At 51.1% G+C, this 21322-nt stretch overlaps 1 protein-coding gene across 1 annotated transcript in view; it reads left to right on the forward strand.

The window, feature by feature from the left end:
* Positions 1-21322, forward strand: part of kcp (kielin cysteine rich BMP regulator) — a 151640-nt gene that overhangs the window by 73428 nt on the left and 56890 nt on the right. Inside the window, exons 14-17 of the mRNA XM_087999293.1 lie at positions 2335-2417; positions 3836-3929; positions 4689-4768; positions 20008-20101. Of these exons, the coding sequence (XP_087855419.1) occupies positions 2335-2417; positions 3836-3929; positions 4689-4768; positions 20008-20101 (351 nt within the window). The remainder of the gene's footprint in view (positions 1-2334; positions 2418-3835; positions 3930-4688; positions 4769-20007; positions 20102-21322) is intronic.

Below are 21322 nucleotides of genomic sequence, written 5' to 3' on the forward strand. Positions count from 1 at the left end.
CACCGGCCCTCCCTCGTATCCGAGTAACTCCACACCGGCCCTCCCTCGTATCCGGGTAACTCCATACCGGTCGTTACTCATATCCGGGTAACTCCACACTGACCCTCCCTCGTACCCGAGTAACTCCACACCGGCCCTCCCTCCTATCCGGGTAACTCCACACTGACCCTCCCTCGTACCCGAGTAACTCCACACCGGCCCTCCCTCCTATCCGGGTAACTCCACACTGACCCTCCCTCCTATCCGGGTAACTCCACACTGACCCTCCCTCCTATCCGGGTAACTCCACACCGGCCCTCCCTCGTACCCGAGTAACTCCACACCGGCCCTCCCTCCTATCCGGGTAACTCCACACTGACCCTCCCTCGTACCCGAGTAACTCCACACCGGCCCTCCCTCCTATCCGGGTAACTCCACACTGACCCTCCCTCGTACCCGAGTAACTCCACACCGGCCCTCCCTCCTATCCGGGTAACTCCACACTGACCCTCCCTCCTATCCGGGTAACTCCACACCGGCCCTCCCTCCTATCCGGGTAACTCCACACTGACCCTCCCTCGTATCCGAGTAACTCCACACCGGCCCTCCCTCGTATCCGGGTAACTCCGTACCGGCCGTCACTCGTATCCGGGTAACTCCACACTGACCCTCCCTCGTATCCGGGTAACTCCATACCGGTCGTTACTCATATCCGGGTAACTCCACACTGACCCTCCCTCGTATCCGAGTAACTCCACACCGGCCCTCCCTCGTATCCGGGTAACTCCGTACCGGCCGTCACTCGTATCCGGGTAACTCCACACTGACCCTCCCTCGTATCCGGCTAACTCCATACTGGTCGTTACTCATATCCGGGTAACTCCACACCGGCCTCACTCGTCCCCTGGCCTGTGAAGATCCAGCATTGAGCTCCATTCCAGTGTTCGCTGTAGTTGTTTTGGTGTGTGAGCTGTTTGTTGCTCTCCATGGTATGTTCCGGAATGCTGTTAGGTCCTGCATTTCCACAGCTTTCACTGACCATTGCTGCACTGAGCTGCACGTTTCAGTTTCGCACTGTGTTACTTTTGGTAAGGTATTGACCCGGGCTAAACATTGCTGCTGCAAAGACTGGACCCTGTAGATCCTCCCCATGGGCCTCCTGTCAGCTTCTAGCCAGGACAATACATGGTGACAGCAGAGAGTCTCCTCACTCAGTCTGATCCAGTCCAAACCTCATTGTGATTGATCTGGCTGGTTCCTAACTGCTGAAGTCAACATTGTCTCTTTTTTTGTTGTTTTCTAATCAACCTGCTCAGGGATGTCATTACAAACACCTGGAGCTTGTAGGACTTGAACCCAGCTCTCCTGTCTTAGAATTGGTGACACTACCACTGTACCACATAGGGCCCCTTAATATCGTCTCAATAACTTCCTGCTGAATCATCTCAAAGCTGGGATCTAGCCACAGTGTAAGGGGCTTAACGACGACTTATGTAACAGATCCAGCCAGGGAGTCACTAAAGAGCAGGACTCTGATGTGCTTTATCTTCAAATATCTCAATTGTTCATTGAAGAGTTTTGGTGCTTTCGAACTAAGTAACTAAGGAAGTTGGATTTCCCTCTGCATTTCCTCACCAAATATCCTGAAGACAGGATCTGTACCCTGGCTGGTGTGTATATGTCTGACTGACTCTGTACCCTGGCTGGTGTGTATATGACTGGCTGGTGTGTATATGACTGACTGACTGACTCTGTACCCTGGCTGGTGTATATATGACTGACTGACTGACTCTGACTCTGTACCCAGGCTGATGTCTATATGACTGACTAACTCTGTACCCAGGCTGGTGTCTATATGACTGACTGATTGACTGACTGACTGACTGACTGACTGACTCTGTACCCTGGCTGGTGTCTATATGACTGACTGACTGACTGACTGACTCTGTACCCTGGCTGGTGTGTATATGACTGACTGACTGACTGACTGACTGACTCTGTACCCTGGCTGGTGTGTATATGACTGACTGACTCCGCCTCTGTACCCTGGCTGGTGTGTATATGACAGACTCTGACTCTGTACCCTGGCTGGTGTGTATATGACTGACTGACTCTGTACCCTGGCTGGTGTCTATATGACTGACTGACTCGGACTCTGAACCCTGGCTGGTGTGTATATGACTGACTGACTCCGCCTCTGTACCCTGGCTGGTATGTATATGACTGACTCCGACTCTGTACCACGGCTGGTGTGTATATGACTGACTGACTCTGTACCCTGGCTGGTGTGTATATGACTGACTCTGAACCCTGGCTGGTGTCTATGTGATTGACCCTGTTCTCTGTTTGGTTCAGGCTGTGAATATGAAGGAAAGCAGTATATGAATGGAGACATTTTCTCATCCACTGTTAACCCCTGTATGAACTGTTCGTGTGTGGTAAGTTTTCTGTTGTTATAGATTGGAGAGTATGTTTATACACTGTTAAGAGTATATTGTTTTATTAAATGATTATATTTTGGAACTGTTTAATTCTGGGTAAAATAGAGTAGTGAAGATAGTCATGTGCTGTATTTCCAATACTGCCTGATGCCAGGCCTCGGTCGTTTGGTTACTATGGAAACAGGGTGAGACTTATGGGAAGCAAAGTATAAAAAGTTCCCAACAAAAACAAAGGCGTGAGCAGCTTGTGCTGGCTGTGCCTAGTCTTCCAATCTCCGGTTTAGGGCAGTAAAGAGAGGGAAGCTCAGATGTAGCCATGTGGTCCACAGAGAGAATAAGGTTGGGAGTTCTGTGTGAGTTACCAAGCAGAAATGTGGGAGGAAAGATGGTCTCCGGTCCAAGAACCACACTTCCTCACAATCGATATTCGGTCCTGGACTTAGAGTCATAGAGATGTACAGCATGGAAACAGACCCTTTGGTCCAACTCGTCCATGCTGACCACTCTTCAAGAAATTGAGAGAAGGTCACTCAGCATTATGGATTGTTGGAATGGAGAGAAGTAAACACATTGGAAGTAAGATTGAACAGGATCTTGTGAAAATTGGAGTAATGCAGAGAGTTGAATGTAAAGTATAGCTGTGACATGGAGTTTCCAATTGTGTTAAGAAGTTAGAAGGGAAATTGTTTCTGTATTTTAGTGCATTCTTTACTTATTAAGTGTTTAGGTCACGATAACTTCAGTTGGCTTGATTTGGAGATGCCGGTGTTGGACTGGGGTGTACAAAGTTAAAAATCACACAACACCAGGTTATAGTCCAACAGGTTTAATTGGAAGCGCTCTAGCTTTCGGAGCGACGCTCCTTCATCAGGTGATTGTGGAGGGCACAAATCTAAGGCACACTGTAAATTTTTGCTATAAATTCTGTGCCTTAGATTTGAGCCCTCCACAATCACCTGATGAAGGAACGTCGCTCCGAAAGCTAGTGTGCTTCCAATTAAACCTGTTGGACTATAATCTGGTGTTGTGTGATTTTTAAACAGTTGGCTTGTTACGGTAAAAATTAAAACTAGAAATCTTGTGTAATGCTTTTCAGTTGCTTGCTCGGAATTCAAATCTCTTAGTTAAATTTAAGTCTCTTTCTGGGAATTGTGGTATTACTTATGACCATGTACCTAAAGGTCACAGGCAGCTCTGCTTCTGCTTACTTTGCCTTCACTCACTGAAGCCACAATTGCTTGCGATGTTTGGCGTTTGGTTGTTTAGAATCTTGGACCCAGGGTATTGCTACCTCTACCCTGGTCACCTGATCTGGTTAATTTGAGTTTTTCTCTGAATTCATGAGCAGTTTCTAATCACTGATACTTTTGAATTTTCATAACTTGTTTACAGGTTTTCCATTCCTCTTGTTACAGAATAACCTGGTGAGATGTGTCCCTCTCCAATGCCAGCCATTGTTGTGTTCAAACCCGGTCCAGATGCCTGGGCATTGCTGCCCGAGATGTCCAGGTGAGAGAGCCATTGAATACAGCTGAGACTAAGTCTGCTTTGAGAAACAGATCCTGTTGTGAACCAGAACAACTATCTGAGCACAGGCACACTGACATGATGACCCAAACAGGAAGATAACAGCAGTGAACATACACAGCAACCAATCTAAACTGTGACAGGAAGGAGGCCATTACCATGTGAAAATAGAGACAGCTATTAAACACGTTTCAGTGTGTTGCACCCTCTGCTCCATAATACTCCGCCCTCCCACCCTGGCAACTCCAATCCTAATTCCCGTAAACTCCAAACTCCTCGCTGCCTAAACCCACCACCCACTCCCCAGTTAATCTCCAATCATGCCCTGATCTCAAACCCCCAACCTCCTTTGCTGCAGCCTCCCGTGTTAAAATGCAGATTCTTTCCCTTTCGTTTATTCAATCTACCTGAAGCTCAGACTGTGGGATGTCCTACAACCCTCCCCTACAGACTTGCTCCCTACCCCCCGCATTCCAGTCCAGTCTCCCCACCTGCCAACTTGCTCAGTTGCCTATCCTCTCACAATGTTTTCATCCCAGTGCCATCTGATCCCTGCCACTTGACTTTCCTGGCCTTCTTGGCAGTGTTTTGGGAAGATGGACCTTTCTGCTCTCCTTCACATGTGCATCTGTTCCCAGGGAATGTAACAGCACTTGCCTCTCATTGCAAGCTAGTGGGAGATGAGCAATGATGCCTCACACGGCTACAGCCTGTGAGTGAATTTCGTCTCTCTTTTCTTAGGCTGTGAACTGGACGGAGCCACCTTAGACCACGGGCAAACAGTCAGTTCCCCAGACGGCTGTCAGACATGTGTGTGTGCAGTGAGTACAGTGGTGTTTTCAACTTGTTAATGTGTGCACCGTATTCTCGGTTAGGAGTTACGTTCTGCCTGTGAATGGGCTCTGTGAGTGAATGGTGGTGGCTGTGAAGCTGTGTGCAGACCTTGGGAGCAACCCCGAGAGTTTACATCCAGTGACCACACTCCACCATTGTCCCAGCCATGGGATAGGGGCTCCTCCATGGGCCTGCACTCCCCTCAAACCAAGTCACAATGATTCTAATCTCCTGTATCCCACTGGATACAATTAACCGAGAGCAATGGCCAAGCCCATCACCACAGGGTTGGCTTTGGACGTGCCCATGGGAAAGGTGTTACGTATCAACAAAAGCACAATGACAGGAATAGGCCATTCGGCCTCTTCATCCACTTTACCATTTCATAAGATTGTGGCTGATTTGACAGTAACCACAAATCTCCATATTCCCATTTACCCCCGATAACCTTTTATCCCCTTGCTTCACAAAAAGAAGGAAGGATTCTGCGTCCAACATCGTTTTTAAAAAGAGAGTTTCAAAGATTCTGAGGGGAAATTTATTTGATTGAAACATGGGATGTGGGCGTCACTGGCTGGGTCAGCATTTATTGCCCGTCTGTAATTGCCCAGGGGGCAGTTAAGAACCAGCCATGTTGCTGTGACATGCAGGCCAGATTGGGTAAGAACAGCAGTTTCTTTGCCTGAAGGACATGAGTGAACCAGACGGGTTTTTCCAACAATCAACAATGTTTTTCTGATTATCATTATACTGTTAATTCCAGTTATTTAAACTGAATTCCACCACCTACCATGGTGGGATTTGAACCCAGAGAATTACTTGGATATCTGGTTTAATAGCCTAGTGATAATACCACGAGGCTATCGCACAATCCTTCATTGTTGACTCCTATAGGAGAACACATCTGCTCCACATCAAGCCTGACAAGATTCCCCTGGATTTTGTGTTTACCCTTCTATGGAAATGATAGGTGCACCCATTCCCCAGTGGAGGAGCCTGGGAATGGGGAGAGGAAGTAGTTGAGGCTGATCCCATCCCTCATTCTCTTCTCAGAGGAGAGAAACCAAGTGCAGTGGTGGGGCCAGCAGTGAGGTGGTTTCCCTCATTGTGACAACAGTGGACTGTTACAGTGAGTTTGGGAATCAACCCTTGCACTGCCTTTAAGAGAGCACAGTTTGACAGTGCAGCCAATGATCTAAAGCTGAAACCGATTATCAGAGAGGGCTGTTCGAAATGCTGAGAGCATTTATAGGCCATGTGGGCCAAAGGAGGAGCCAGTGCCTGAGGTTCTACATTCAAACTTGGCAAAAAACCAGACAGGTCTCTGGAGCTCAGTAATGTGATCCGTTCAGTGTTCACATGTCAAGCAGTTACACACTTGGACGTTTTCCAATAGATTTTCAGTTAACTCCTCGAGGCAAGGATCAGCATGTTGGCTAAAAGTCTCCTTGAAATTAATAGTTTTCAGCTTGTTTTTTGTGCATTCTACTTGTTAACATATGAGTGTGAAACGTGAGAGAGCGAGCAAGAGAAAGCATGCAACATAGGGTCATAATGTCGACACATTAGAGGGGGGTTGGGGTATTTATGTAGATATTCCTACTCATGTGACAATGCACATAGATTGTATGCAAGTGTCCATCTGCCCTGTGTGTATCCATGATCAGCCACCCCGTATCTGATGGGGGTGTGAGGATGCGGGAAGTGTGTGTCTGTAAAAGCATATCTTTATTCACTGGCCGTGTTTGTGATCACGGGCCGTGTATCTCTGCATCCTCCTCACAGTTATCCCCACCCTCCAACTTTGTGTCATCTGCAAAATTGGATATACAGTCATTCCTTCTATAATGCGATAGTTCCATTCCTGTGCAACCCCACACTCTACAAACTTCATGCAATATAAGTAACACTTAGTGTTGGTGATCTAACTGCATTATAGCCAACACACATTTTACAAATTTGCAGTTTAGAAACAGCATTCCCAATTCACCAATCGTGTTGCAGCCAATTCGTGTCAACAAAAGATGCATTAGAGCAGACTCTGTTACATTTAAACCCCACATTGTTGTGAAGAGCTGGGGTGGAAGCACTGATCCCTGCTGTACTCCACTACTCACTGGCTGCCACTCGGAAAAGGGCAGCTGTATTTGGTTCGGGTATCTTTCTTGGCCTTTGAAAGTCAGTTTCCTGCATTTGTGTGCCCAATGTCCTTTGGTGGTAAGTGCTTTACAGGTATGAAGTTAAAAATCACACACCAGGTTATAGTCCAACAGGTTTAATTGGAAGCACACTAGCTTTTGGAGCATTGCTCCTTCATCAGGTGGGAGTGGAGGGCTCGATCCTAACACACAGCATTTATAGCAAAAATTTAGTGTGATGTAACTGAAATTATACATTGAAAAATTGATTGTTAAGCCTTTCATCTGTTAGAATACAGTGATGGTTTCACTTCTTTCATGTGAAAATCACAAAACCTTTTTTTAAAAAGTTGCATTCTCGGGTTAGCTGTTAACAATGGTGGTAGCTAGACAGTATGTTGAAGGTTCTAGATTAGTGGTGCTGGAAGAGCACAGCAGTTCAGGCAGCATCCAAGGAGCTTCGAAATCGACGTTTCGGGCAAAAGCCCTTCATCAGGAATAAAGGCAGAGAGCCTGAAGCCTGGAGAGATAAGCTAGAGGAGGATGGGGATGGGGAGAAAGTAGCATAGAGTACAATGGGTGAGTGGGAGAGGAGATGAAGGTGATAGGTCAAGGAGGAGAGGGTGGAGTGGATAGGTGGAAAAGGAGATAGGCAGGTAGGACAAAACCGGACAAGTCATGGGGACAGTGCGGAGCTGGAAGTTTGGAACTATGGTGAGGTGGGGGAAGGGGAAATGAGGAAGCTGTTGAAGTCCACATTGATGCCCTGGGGTTGAAGTGTTCCAAGGCAGAAGATGAGGCGTTCTTCCTCCAGGCGTCTGGTGGTGAGGGAACAGCGGTGAAGGAGACCCAGGACCTCCATGTCCTCGGCAGAGTGGGAGGGGGAGTTGAAATGTTGGGCCACGGAGCGGTGTGGTTGATTGGTGCGGGTGTCCCGGAGATGTTCCCTAAAGCGCTCTGCTAGGAGGCGCCCAGTCTCCCCAATGTAGAGGAGACCGCATCGGGAGCAACGGATACAATAAATGATATTAGTGGATGTGCAGGTAAAACTTTGATGGATGTGGAAGGCTCCTTTAGGGCGTTGGATAGAGGTGAGGGAGGAGGTGTGGGCGCAGGTTTTACAGTTCCTGCGGTGGCAGGGGAAAGTGCCAGGATGGGAGGGTGGGTTGTAGGGGGGCGTGGACCTGACCAGGTAGTCACGGAGGGAACGGTCTTTGCGGAAGGCAGAAAGGAGTGGGGAGGGAAATATATTCCTGGTGGTGGGGTCTCTTTGGAGGTGGCGGAAATGTCGGCGGATCATTTGGTTTATGCGAAGGTTGGTAGGGTGGAAGGTGAGCACCAGGGGCGTTCTGTCCTTGTTGCGGTTGGAGGGGTGGGGTCTGAGTGCGGAGATGCGGGATGTGGACGAGATGCGTTGGAGGGCATCTTCAACCACGTGGGAAGGGAAATTGCGGTCTCTAAAGAAGGAGGCCATCTGGTGTGTTCTATGGTGGAACTGGTCCTCCTGGGAGCAGATACGGTGGAGGTGGAGGAATTGGGAATACGGGATGGCGCATTTTTGCAAGAGGTAGGGTGGGAAGAGGTGTAATCCAGGTAGCTGTGGGAGTCAGTGGGTTTGTAAAAAATGTCAGTGTCAAGTCAGTCGTCATTAATGGAGATGGAGAGGTCCTGGAAGGGGAGGGAGGTGTCAGAGATGGTCCAGGTAAATTTAAGATCAGGGTGGAATGTGTTGGTGAAGTTGATGAATTGCTCAACCTCCTCGCGAGAGCATGAGGTGGCACCAATGCAGTCATCAATGTAGCGGAGGAAGAGGTGGGGAGTGGTGCCGGTGTAATTACGGAAGATCAACTGCTCTACGTAGCCAACAAAGAGACAGGCATAGCTGAGGCCCATTACGGTGCCCATGGCTACCCCTTTGGTCTGGAGGAAGTGGGAGGATTCAAAGGAGAAATTGTTAAGGGTGAGGACCAGTTCGGCCAAACGAATGAGAATGTCGGTGGAAGGGTATTGTTGGGGACGTCGGGAGAGGAAAAAACGGAGGGCTTGGAGGCCCTGGTCATGGCGGATGGAGGTGTAGAGGGGTTGGATATCCATGGTGAAGATGAGGCATTGGGGGCCGGGGAAACGGAAGTCTTGGAAGAGGTGGAGGGCGTGGGTGGTGTCTCGAACGTATGTGGGGAGTTCCTGGACTAGGGGGGATAGGACAGTGTCGAGGTAGGTAGAGATGAGTTCAGTGGGGCAGGAGCATGCTGAGACAATGGGTCGGCCAGGGTGGTCAGGCTTGTGGATCTTGGGAAGGAGGTAGAACCGGGCAGTGTGGGGTTCCCGGACTATGAGGTTGGAAGCTGGGGGTGGGAGATCTCCTGAGGTGATGAGGTTCTGTATGGTCTGGGAGATGATGGTTTGGTGATGGGGGGTGTGGGTCATGGTCGAGGGGGCAGTAGGAAGAGGTGTCCTCGAGTTGGCGTTTGTCTTCAGCAGTGTAGAGGTCAGTGCGCCAGACTACCACTGCGTCCTCTTTATCCGCTGGCTTGATGGTGAGGTTGGGATTGGAGCAGAGGGATTGGAGGGCTGCGCGTTGTGAGGGGGAGAGGTTGGAGTGGGGGAGGTGAAGGTGTTAGCCCCATGTGTTCTCTGTCTAAGCCATGATGTTTAGATTGATTCGAATCTAAAAAGTGAGATAACGGAGTTCTACATAAATTCATGTAGTTTTTGAGCAAAGTACAATGTAACCCTGCAAGTACTAATTTACCCCACAAAATATATGTGTGCATTGGGTGTGTGTCTGTCTGTCTGGGTTGGGGGTTGTGAGTGTGGGGTGAATTTGTACTTGCAGAGTTACATTGTACTTTGCTCAAAAACTGCATGACTTTATGTAAAACTCTGTTATCTCACTTTTTAGATTAGAATCAATCTAAACATCATGGCATAGACAGAGAACACAGGGGGTTAACACTTTCAACATATTGTCAAGCTATCACCCATTGTTAACAGCTAACCCGAGAATGCAACTTTTTAAAAATAGGTTTTGTGATTTACACATGAAAGAAGTGAAACTATCACGTTGTTCTAACAGATGAAAGGCTTAACAGACAATCAATTTTGCAATGTATAATTTCAGTTACATCACACTGTAACTTTTTGCTATAAATGTTGTGTGTTAAGGTTGAGCCCTCCACTACCACCTGATGAAGGAGCGTCGCTCCGAAAGCTAGTGTGCTTCCAATTAAACCTGTTGGACTATAACCTGGTGTTGTGTGATTTTTAACTTTGTACACCCCAGTCCAACACTGGCATCTCCAAATCATGACTACAGATATGAAGAAAGGGTGGACAGTCTTTGGGTAGATGCGCCATCCCATTTATGTTCCAGATATAGCAGACTTGATGTGCTTTAGGAATTGGGCTGGTTGCATCTAAAGTGTATAATAGTTATTGTCCTGTCACTGTGTTTTCATGCTTGTGTCCATCCTAAAGTACTGCATTAATGATCTGGCCTTTTTCCTTGTTCAGAAGGTGTCTCCCTTACACTTTAGCTGGTGTAAAGACAAATATTAACTCAGTAACTGTGTCTGAGAGACCTTTGTCAGAAAGATCATGCTCTTTTGCTGCATTATCTTCTGACAAACTGCTTAATAGATACTTGAGGGGTTGCTGTCTGCAACCAGAATTGGAGTCTGTTCATCCTGAGTTCTTATCCAAAGCTGAGCTTCAAAACCTTTCTACATCTTTTCTGTATCTCTCTGATTGTTCACAGAAAGAACAGAAGAATTAATTCTGCCAAGCCCCTTCTTGCCGATGGCAAACAAGATATACAGAACTTCCTTCTCAGAACAATTTCTTATCGATCTGTAAAATAAAACTGCATGAATTATCTTCAGCAATATAATTAAGTAAATGTATCATTGGCTGCCCAGTCCATAATTGATTGGGTGCCTTGCATTTTGCATGGAAGTGTCAGATTTTTAAAAAACATTGCACTGTTTAATTCTTTCACTGGTTTGCCTTCTCTCTTTTATTTTTCTCTTCTGTGCCTCTGTTTTCCTTTTGTTGTTGTTGTTGTTGCTGCTCCTTTACTCAGCTTGGTCCCTTTCAGAAGTTGGATTTTCAGACCTACAGCCTTGGAGTTGAAACATTGCAGCCTTACAATTCCAGGTTTCAGCCACTTGGTGGCATTTGAGCTAAATAAGGAGTAATGATGTCCAAAGGGTTTCCATCTACTTTCATGACAAATGGCAAATTCAACTGAGGTCTAGATACAGGTAAGACTTGTTAGTGTAAAAACGCAGCTGCTTTTTAATGGCCACATCCAAAGGATCATTAGCTGCCATTTTGGCCACCTCTAGTGGAATGCCATCAGTGGACGCACATTCCCCTACCCTCCCTTGTCAGCCTTTCTCAGAGACCATGCCCTCTGTAACACCCTTCATTCCCAACATCCACCCCCCCCCCCCCCCCCCCCACACCCCACAGCCCTGTGGCACCTTCCCCTGCAGCTATAGAAGCTGTAGCACTTGTCCCTTTACCTCCTCCCTCCTCAGTATTCAAGGGCCCAAACACACCTTCCATGCTTTACCTGCATGTCACACGATGTCGTCTCCTCAACACTGAGGAAACAAAGTGCAGGCCACTTCATTTGTCCACAAGAAAGTTCTGTCCATAAAAGAGATCCTGAGCCTGCCACCTCAACACACCACCTTGTTCCCTTGGCCTGCATCTGTGTCTCAGGCTTACTGCAGTGCTCCAGTGGAGCTCAGTGCAAGCTGGAAGATCAGCACCTCATTTTCCATTTGAGAACTCGATAGACTTAGTCTCAATATCAAGCTGAACAATTTTAGAGCTTGAGGTATCTTATCCCAACCCCCACACACTAGGACTTGTTACACAATACCCATTACTCACCAATAACAGTCTCCGTTAATAGCCATTCCTTCCCCCAGGCTGATCATTACCTACTCCTTTGTCCAACTGTTTTCCTCTCTCGTTGGGCTCAATCTCCATCTGTCGTTTTCTCCATACCCTCTCCCCCCACCCTATCTTCTGTATAAAAACCAAATTTTTCTTCATGGCCATCAGTTCTGAGGAAGGGTCACTGGACCTGAAATGTTAACTCTGGTTTCTCTCTATAGATGCTGCTGAACCTGCTGAACCTGCTGAGCTTTTCCAGCAATTTCTCTATTTGTCTCTGCTTTTCAGTATTTCTTTTAGCTGCATTGTCTTTCAGGAAAGTTTTGTCACTATAATGTGAGGAGCACTGAACTGACATTTTATTTAAAGAAATTGGAACAGCAGTTTGTCAATTCATGATTGTTTAACATGGGACACATTAGCTCAGTGTAGGATTGTAACCTTAAGCCTAGCTTCTTCACAACTTCACTGCTCGAAATTTCCTCTATTTGTAAGATATGAGATTTAATATCTTTCTTCTCTACATTTAGAAACTTAAGATGCAGAATGTTATATTATTGAAATGTTAGAGTCTTCTTCATGAACAGCCACCCACCGTTGTTCATTGTAACAGGTGTTTTGTGTCCAGCTAGTAATTTGGATCAATGCAGCAATGCTTACATTATCACCCATAATATAATGGGCAGTGTGGTATTGGAAGATCAAACAGATAGTTATTACAATTCACTCATCTACACAAATGTTACAGTCACAGGCCCTTAGGTATCTGACTAATGTTAAGCCATTCAATTACAAACAGTAGAACATGACCATCAGGGTATCAGGCCTTCAGGGGCCCCAGACTAAAACCTTTAACCCACCAGGTCATGTGCTGTGGTTCCACAATGATATTGTGAGCATGATGTCCTCTGAAAGGGTGGTTGACTGACACGACAACAATCAAGGCAAGGGAGGGGGGTGGGGGTGGTGGGATTGGCGACAGATCAGGGAGATGGTGGAGTGTATCATGGGGAAAGGTCGGGGGCAATATCGGGGGGGTGAGGTCATGTGAAGATTCTGAGGAGATTGTGGAGAGATATCGGGGGCATGAGGTTAAGGAGAGATATTGGGGGGATGAGATTATGGGAAGATGTATGAGGTATTGGGGGGATGTCAGGGGAGATGGTGGAGAGATATCAAGGGGATGAGGTTATGGGGAGACGTCGGGGAGGGGTCAGGAGGATGAGATCATGGGCAGATATCAGGTGTGGGAGATAATGGGGAGATGTCATGGGGGTCAGGGAGAGATCATGGGGAGATATTGGGCAGGGGGATAGTGTGAAGATATTGCGGGGGAATGAGGTCATGGGGCGATATTGGGGAGAGGTCGGGAGGATGAGGTCACGGGGAGTTGTCAAGGGATCAGTGGGGAGATAGTGCGGGGTTCATGGGGAGATATCGGTTGTGGAGATAGTGAGTGAGGAGATGTCAGGGAAGGAGGTTTGGTAGAGATATTGGGTTTGGGATGATCTAGGGAAGATGTCAAACCCAGTGGATGATTTTAGAGCTCCTTACCTGAGCTGTGCCCATTGCTGCTTTTAATGAGCTGGATTTACAAAGTCTGATAATGAGGGAAGATGGAAAATAAATGCAGACTGCTTTCTGCTTGACCTCCCCTGAATAGAGTCTTTACTCACCCTAGCCATAACCTAACCTAAACGACGTTCAGAACAAATGCAGAGGAGATAAAAGGATCTGGGCCATAGTGAGGAGGCCAAGAAACGGATAAGGATAAATCCAGTCGAGAAATCTGGGAAACAGCTCATGCCACGTTGCTGCGATTTTCTTTTTCCTGATGTTCAGCTGGGAATGGCATACAGGCTAAAACGAGGATGGGATTGGGGTGAGGGGTCATGGTGGGGGGGTCACGGTGAGGGTGGGTGGGTCATGGTGAGGATGAGAGGTCACAGTGAGGTGAGGGGGTCATGATGAGGGTGGGAGTAAGATGGCTTTGGGCTGGGGTGTAAGCTGGGGTGTTGGAATATGGGGTTGTCGCTGGGGATTGTGGTTGGAATACAGGGTTTGCTGTTCGGGATAGGTTTAGATACGGGATGCAGCACGCCACTGGAGACTATAGCCCACCCTCTGCTGTCTTCCTCCCCCCTGACCCCCTGCTGCCTTCCTCCCCCCTGACCCCCTGCTGCCTTCCTCCCCCCTGACCCCCTGCTGCCTTCCTCCCCCCATCCCCTGCTGCCTTCCTGCCTCCCCACAACCTGCTGCCTTCCTGCCTCCCCCACCACCTGCTGCCTTCCTCCCCCCCACCCCCTGCTGCCTTCCTCCCCCCCACCCCCTGCTGCCTTCCTCCCCCCCACCCCCTGCTGCCTTCCTCCCCCCCACCCCCTGCTGCCTTCCTGCCTCCACCTACCACCTGCTGCCTTCCTCCCCCTGACCCCCTGCTGCCTTCCTCCCCCTGACCCCCTGCTGCCTTCCTCCCCTGACCCCCTGCTGCCTTCCTCCCCCTGAGCCCCTGCTGCCTTCCTCCCCCTGAGCCCCCTGCTGCCTTCCTCCTCCTGAGCCCCTGCTGCCTTCCACCCCCTGAGCCCCTGCTGCTTTCCGACCCCCTGCTGCCTTCCTCCCCTGACCCCCTGCTGCCTTCCTCCACCTGAGCCCCCTGCTGCCTTCCTCCACCTGAGCCCCTTGCTGCCTTCCTCCCCCTGAGCCCCTGCTGCCTTCCTCCCCCTGAGCCCCCTGCTGCCTTCCTCCCCCTGAGCCCCTGCTGCTTTCCGACCCCCTGCTGCCTTCCTCCCCTGACCCCCTGCTGCCTTCCCCCCCCGAGCCCCCTGCTGCCTTCTTCCCCCTGAGCCCCCTGCTGCCTTCCTCCCCCTGAGCCCCTGCTGCCTTCCTCCCCCTGAGCCCCCTGCTGCCTTCCTCCTCCTGAGCCCCTGCTGCCTTCCGACCCCCTGCTGTCTTCCTCCCGCCCACCCCCTGCTGCCTTCCTGCCTCCCCCACAACCTGCTGCCTTCCTCCCCCCACCCCCTGCTGCCTTCCTCCCCCCCCACCCCCTGCTGCCTTCCTCCCCCCCACCCCCTGCTGCCTTCCTCCCCACCACCCCCTGCTGCCTTTCTCCCCCCCCACCCACAACCTGCTGTCTTCCTCCTCCCAACCCCATGCTGCCTTCCTCCCCCGCACCCCATGATGCCTTCCTCCCCCCCCACGCCCTGCTACCTTTCTGCCTCCCCCCACCCCCTGCAGCCTTCCTCCCCCTCACCCCCCTGATGCCTGCCTCCCCCCACCCCCTGCTGCCTTCCTCCCCCCCATCCCCTGCTGCCTTCCTCCTTCCTCCACCCCCTGCTGCCTTCCTGCCTCCCCCCACCAGCTGCTTCCTTCCTCTCCCTCACCCCCTGATGCCTGCGTTCCCCCACCCCCTGCTGCCTTCCTGCCTTCCCCACCCCCTGCTGCCTTCCTCCCCCCCCACCCCCTGCTGCCTTCCTCCCCCCATCCCCTGCTGCCTTCCTGCCTCCCCACAACCTGCTGCCTTCCTGCCTCCCCCACCACCTGCTGCCTTCCTCCCCCCCACCCCCTGCTGCCTTCCTCCCCCCCACCCCCTGCTGCCTTCCTCCCCCCCACCCCCTGCTGCCTTCCTGCCTCCACCTACCACCTGCTGCCTTCCTCCCCCTGACCCCCTGCTGCCTTCCTCCCCCTGACCCCCTGCTGCCTTCCTCCCCTGACCCCCTGCTGCCTTCCTCCCCCTGAGCCCCTGCTGCCTTCCTCCCCCTGAGCCCCCTGCTGCCTTCCTCCTCCTGAGCCCCTGCTGCCTTCCACCCCCTGAGCCCCTGCTGCTTTCCGACCCCCTGCTGCCTTCCTCCCCTGACCCCCTGCTGCCTTCCTCCACCTGAGCCCCCTGCTGCCTTCCTCCACCTGAGCCCCTTGCTGCCTTCCTCCCCCTGAGCCCCTGCTGCCTTCCTCCCCCTGAGCCCCCTGCTGCCTTCCTCCCCCTGAGCCCCTGCTGCTTTCCGACCCCCTGCTGCCTTCCTCCCCTGACCCCCTGCTGCCTTCCCCCCCCGAGCCCCCTGCTGCCTTCTTCCCCCTGAGCCCCCTGCTGCCTTCCTCCCCCTGAGCCCCTGCTGCCTTCCTCCCCCTGAGCCCCCTGCTGCCTTCCTCCTCCTGAGCCCCTGCTGCCTTCCGACCCCCTGCTGTCTTCCTCCCGCCCACCCCCTGCTGCCTTCCTGCCTCCCCCACAACCTGCTGCCTTCCTCCCCCCACCCCCTGCTGCCTTCCTCCCCCCCCACCCCCTGCTGCCTTCCTCCCCCCCACCCCCTGCTGCCTTCCTCCCCACCACCCCCTGCTGCCTTTCTCCCCCCCCCACCCACAACCTGCTGTCTTCCTCCTCCCAACCCCATGCTGCCTTCCTCCCCCGCACCCCATGATGCCTTCCTCCCCCCCCACGCCCTGCTACCTTTCTGCCTCCCCCCACCCCCTGCAGCCTTCCTCCCCCTCACCCCCCTGATGCCTGCCTCCCCCCACCCCCTGCTGCCTTCCTCCCCCCCATCCCCTGCTGCCTTCCTCCTTCCTCCACCCCCTGCTGCCTTCCTGCCTCCCCCCACCAGCTGCTTCCTTCCTCTCCCTCACCCCCTGATGCCTGCCTTCCCCCACCCCCTGCTGCCTTCCTGCCTTCCCCACCCCCTGCTGCCTTCCTCCCCCCCCACCCCCTGCTGCCTTCCTCCCCCCAACCCCCTGCTGCCTTCCTCCCCCAACCCCCTGCTGCCTTCCTCTCCCACCCCCTGCTGCCTTCCTCCCCCCACCCCCTGCTGCCTTCCTCTCCCACCCCCTGCTGCCTACCTCCCCCAACCCCCTGCTGCCTCCTTCCCTCCCACCCCCCTGCTGCCTCCCTTCACCCCCTCCCACCTGCTGCCTTCCTCCCCCCACACCCGCTGCCTCTCCCCACCCCCTGCTGCCTTCCTGTACCCGGAGAGCTGTTTCCCCGAGGATTGCTCACTACCTGACAGTGTCACAGGGCTGGAGATTATAAAAACAACACTGGCCTGTGTCTCAAGGGGGCCACACATCCGATCTGTAATAAAATCCTGTCAGCACTGGAATGGGATGGTCAGGTGGGAAAGGGGTAGATTACAGTAAAACCTGTTGTTCACCATCCCATCAAACACTCCCAGAGCAGGGACAGCACAGGGTCGGATACAGAGTAAAACTCTCTCTACACTGTCCCCATCAAACACTCCCAGAGTAGGGACAGCACAGGGTCAGGTACAGAGTAAAACTCTCTCTACACTGTCCCCATCAAACACTGCCAGAGCAGGGATCACACCTCTTCCCACCCTACCTCCTGCAAAAATGCCATCCCGTATTCCCAATTCCTCCATCTCTGCCGTATCTATTGCCAGAAGGACCAGTTCCACCACAGAACATACCAGATGGCGGCCTCCTTTAGAGACCGCAATTTCCCTTCCCATGTGGTTGAAGATGCCCTCCAACACATCTCATCCACATCCTGCACCTCCTCCCTCAGACCCCACCCCTCCAACCGTAACAAGGACAGAACGCCTCTGATGCTCACCTTCCACCCTACCAACCTTCGCATAAACCAAATGATCCGCCGACATTTCCGCCACTTCCAAACGGACCCCACCACCAGGGATATATTTCCCTCCCCACCCCTTTCCGCCTTCCGCAAAGACCGTTCCCTCCGTGACAACCTGGTCAGTTCCACGCCCCCCTACAACCCACCCTCCCATCCTGGTACCTTCCCCTGCCACCGCAGGAACTGTAAAACCTGTGCCCACACCTCCTCCCTCACCTCTATCCAAGGCCCTAAAGTAGCCTTCCACATCCATCAAAGTTTTACCTGCACATCCACCAATATCATTTATTGTATCCGTTGCTCCCGATGCGCCACCTCTACATTGGGGAGACTGGGCGCCTCCTAGCAGAGCGCTTTAGGGAACATCTCCGGGACACCCGCACCAATCAACCACACCGCCCCGTGGCCCAACATTTCAACTCCCCCTCCCACTCTGCCGAGGACATGGAGGTCCTGGGCCTCCTTCACCGTTGCTCCCTCACCACCCGATGCCTGGAGGAAGAACGCCTCATCTTCCGCCTTGGAACACTTCAACCCCAGGGCATCAATGTGGACTTCACCAGTTTCCCTACCCCCACCTCACCCCAGTTCCAAACTTCCAGCTCAGCACTGTCTCCATGACTTGTCCTACCTGCCTATCTTCCTTTCCAGCTATCCACTCCATCCTCCTCCCTGACCTATCACCTTCATCCCCTCCCCCACTCACCTATTGTACTCACCTATTGTACTCTATGCTACTTTCTCCCGACCCCCACCCTCCTCTCATTTATCTCTCCACCCTTCACGCACTCTGCCTGTATTCCTGATGAAGGGCTTTTGCCCGAAATGTCGATTTTCCTGCTCCTTGGATGCTGCCTGAACTGCTGTGTTTTTCCAGCACCACTTTAATCCAGAATCTGGTTTCCAGCATCTGCAATCCTTGTTTTTACCTTTTTAGCAGGGACAGCCCAGGGTCAGATACAGAGTAAAGCTCTCTCTACACTGCCCCCCATCAAACACTCCCAGGACAGGGACAGCCCAGGGTCAGATACAGAGTAAAACTCTCTCTACACTGCCCCCATCAAACACTCCCAGAGCAGGGACAGCCCAGGGTCGGATACAGAGTAAAACTCTCTCTACACTGCCCCCATCAAACACTCCCAGAGCAGGGACAGCCCAGGGTCGGATACAGAGTAAAACTCTCTCTACACTGTCCCCATCAAACACTCCCAGAGCAGGAACAGCCCAGGGTCGGATACAGAGTAAAACTCTCTCTACACTGTCCCCATCAAACACTCCCAGAGCAGGAACAGCCCAGGGTCGGATACAGAGTAAAACTCTCTCTACACTGCCCCCATCAAACACTCCCAGAGCAGGAACAGCCCAGGGTCGGATACAGAGTAAAACTCTCTCTACACTGTCCCCATCAAACACTCCCAGAGCAGGAACAGCCCAGGGTCGGATACAGAGTAAAACTCTCTCTACACTGTCCCCATCAAACACTCCCAGAGTGGGGACAGCACAGGGTCAGGTACAGAGTAAGGCTATTTCTAACTGCCCTGACCCCACCCCCCACCCTGCAGACAGGTACAGTAGAGGGTAAAGCTACCTCTGTACTGTCCCCATCAATCCCTCCCAGGACAGGTACAATACAAGGTTAGATACAGAGTAAAGCTTCCTTTACACTGCCTCTGTAACTATCTGTGCTGTTCGGCATGTTTCATTGACAAAAGCACTGAGATCGAGCATGTTTCCATATAAAAGTGAGGTTTTCTGATCGAGCAATTTCTCACTCTAGTGTTTCAGCTGAGTTTATTAAAGGAGGTGTCGGTGTTGGACCGGCGTGGACAAGGTCAGAAGTCACATGACACCAAGCTATAGTCCAACAGGTTTATTTGAAATCTCAAGCTTTCAGAGTGCTGCTGTTTTGTGAAGCGAAGTCCACCTGACAAAGGAGTAGTGCTGCAAAAGCTTGTCACTTCAAATAATCCTGGTGGACTATAGCCTGGTGTCGTGCGACTTCTGACTTTATTAAAGGCAACATTGAGCACAGCAGCACCACCTTGACAAAATTGCACTTTTGCTAAAGGAAGATTCTGGATATTATTTACTGAGATGTCATTAGTTGTTGTGACTTGCTTTATTTCAGAGCAACAGTGGTGTGTTGGATTGTTCATTGTCTGTAAATCCTAATGCCCAGTTGTGTAGTTCTAGCTTTGAGTTGGGTGGCAAATGTTAAATAAATCGGTATGTTCACAGCAAATATGAGAGAGCAGTTGCACCCCTTGGGGTTACACTGAGGCTCACAGAGGACTGTGAATCAATAGTAATTCCCCATGTGAGCCTAATTCACTAATCTTAGCTGGGAGTTTGGGTCATTGGAGGAGAAATATTTAACCATCATTTACGAAAAGCTCAGTGGATTTTATAAATGTGTGTGAGGCATATGTTTGAGTGTGTCTTCTCCTTTATGCACAGCTGAGTGCAGCGCATTATACCCACTGCACACTGTGGGTGAGCTGGATTCCAGAGAGATTCCCTGGAATCTCTCCTTTAGTGAGGAATCAGGAGAAATGCAGAGAAAACTACCAAACCCAAACTCAATATTCCCATGTTTGTTTTCCAGGAAGGACGAGTTGTGTGTGAAGAGAAAGTGTGTCAGACGAACTGCAGGAATCCTGTGGCCCCGGCAGATGGCAACTGCTGTCCCCTGTGTGTTGGTGAGACCCCTGTTCACTTAGACCCTTGAGGAGTGTGAAGCCAGCGTTAATTCAGACTGCATTCTCAGGCCTAGGTTGCACTGGTTAATGAGATCATGGATGGAACTGCAACCCAAGTTATTCCATCACGATTCAGATATTCCAAGCACAGTCAGAAACCCTATGTCTGAACCTAATTGGATTAAGAATTGCCAACTTCCCTTCAGAATGACTTCTGTACTGGAGATTCCTGGACAGGGCCCTCCACAAATTGCAGCAGCCAATTTTGCCGTGTTCTGTGATTTATTTAGGCAACAGCATGGCCAGACACTTTGATAGCTCCTCGAAAGGAAAAGAATATAAGACAGGGGTTAGGGTGCCCGGAAGGTAGTGTGCTAGCTGAATGAGGTCAGTAGATTAGGAGAAAATGAGGACGGCAAATGCTGGAGATCAGAGTCAAAACGTGTGGTGCTGCCACTGCTCTGTGGCCGAACACTTCACCTCCACCTCCCACTCTGGCAAGGACGAGCAAGTCCTGGGCCTCCTCCACCACCAAATCCTAGCCACCTAACCTTGGGATCCTCCAACCACATGGGATCAATGTGCATTTCACCAGTTTCCTCATCTCCCCTCCCTACACCTTATCCCAGATCCAACCCTCCAACTCAGCACTGCCCCCATGACCTGTCCTACCTGTCCAGCTTCCTTCCCAACTGCCTGCTCCACCCTCCTCTCCAACCTATCACCATTACCTCCACCATCATCTACCAAATGCTCTCTCACTTACCTTCCCCCAGCCCCACCACCCTTCCATTTATCTCTCAGCCCCCTTGACCCCCACATTCCTGATGAAGAGCTTATGCTCAAAACAACGACTCTCCTGCTCCTCAGATGCTGCCTGACCAGCTGTGCTTTTCCAGCACCATACATTTTGACTGAAGTCAGTAGATTGCCAAGTGGGTCCAGTATCAGGTGGGTAAGGTGCCAGGTAACCAAATGAATGCTTAAAGTAGGCTGGAGAGGGTTTGGGATCTAACAGGCAGAGGGGTGTTGTGTTTGGTCAGGAGTAGACAGACTAGTGAGCAATATCCAAGCCAGTTGTTGGAGCAATGGGATTTCAGGGGAATGAATTGGGTTCTGGTCCAGTCGGGTCTAACATGTGGGTAAGGTTCTGAGTTACAGGGGAGTCAGATTACTGTACTGGAAAAGTGCTGGAGATCACAGCTTCCCTGCAGAGAGAAC

Source organism: Chiloscyllium plagiosum, unplaced genomic scaffold, assembly GCF_037043375.1.
Source record: "Chiloscyllium plagiosum isolate Xiang-an unplaced genomic scaffold, Cpla_swu_hap1 HiC_scaffold_23, whole genome shotgun sequence".
Lineage (NCBI taxonomy): Eukaryota > Metazoa > Chordata > Chondrichthyes > Orectolobiformes > Hemiscylliidae > Chiloscyllium > Chiloscyllium plagiosum.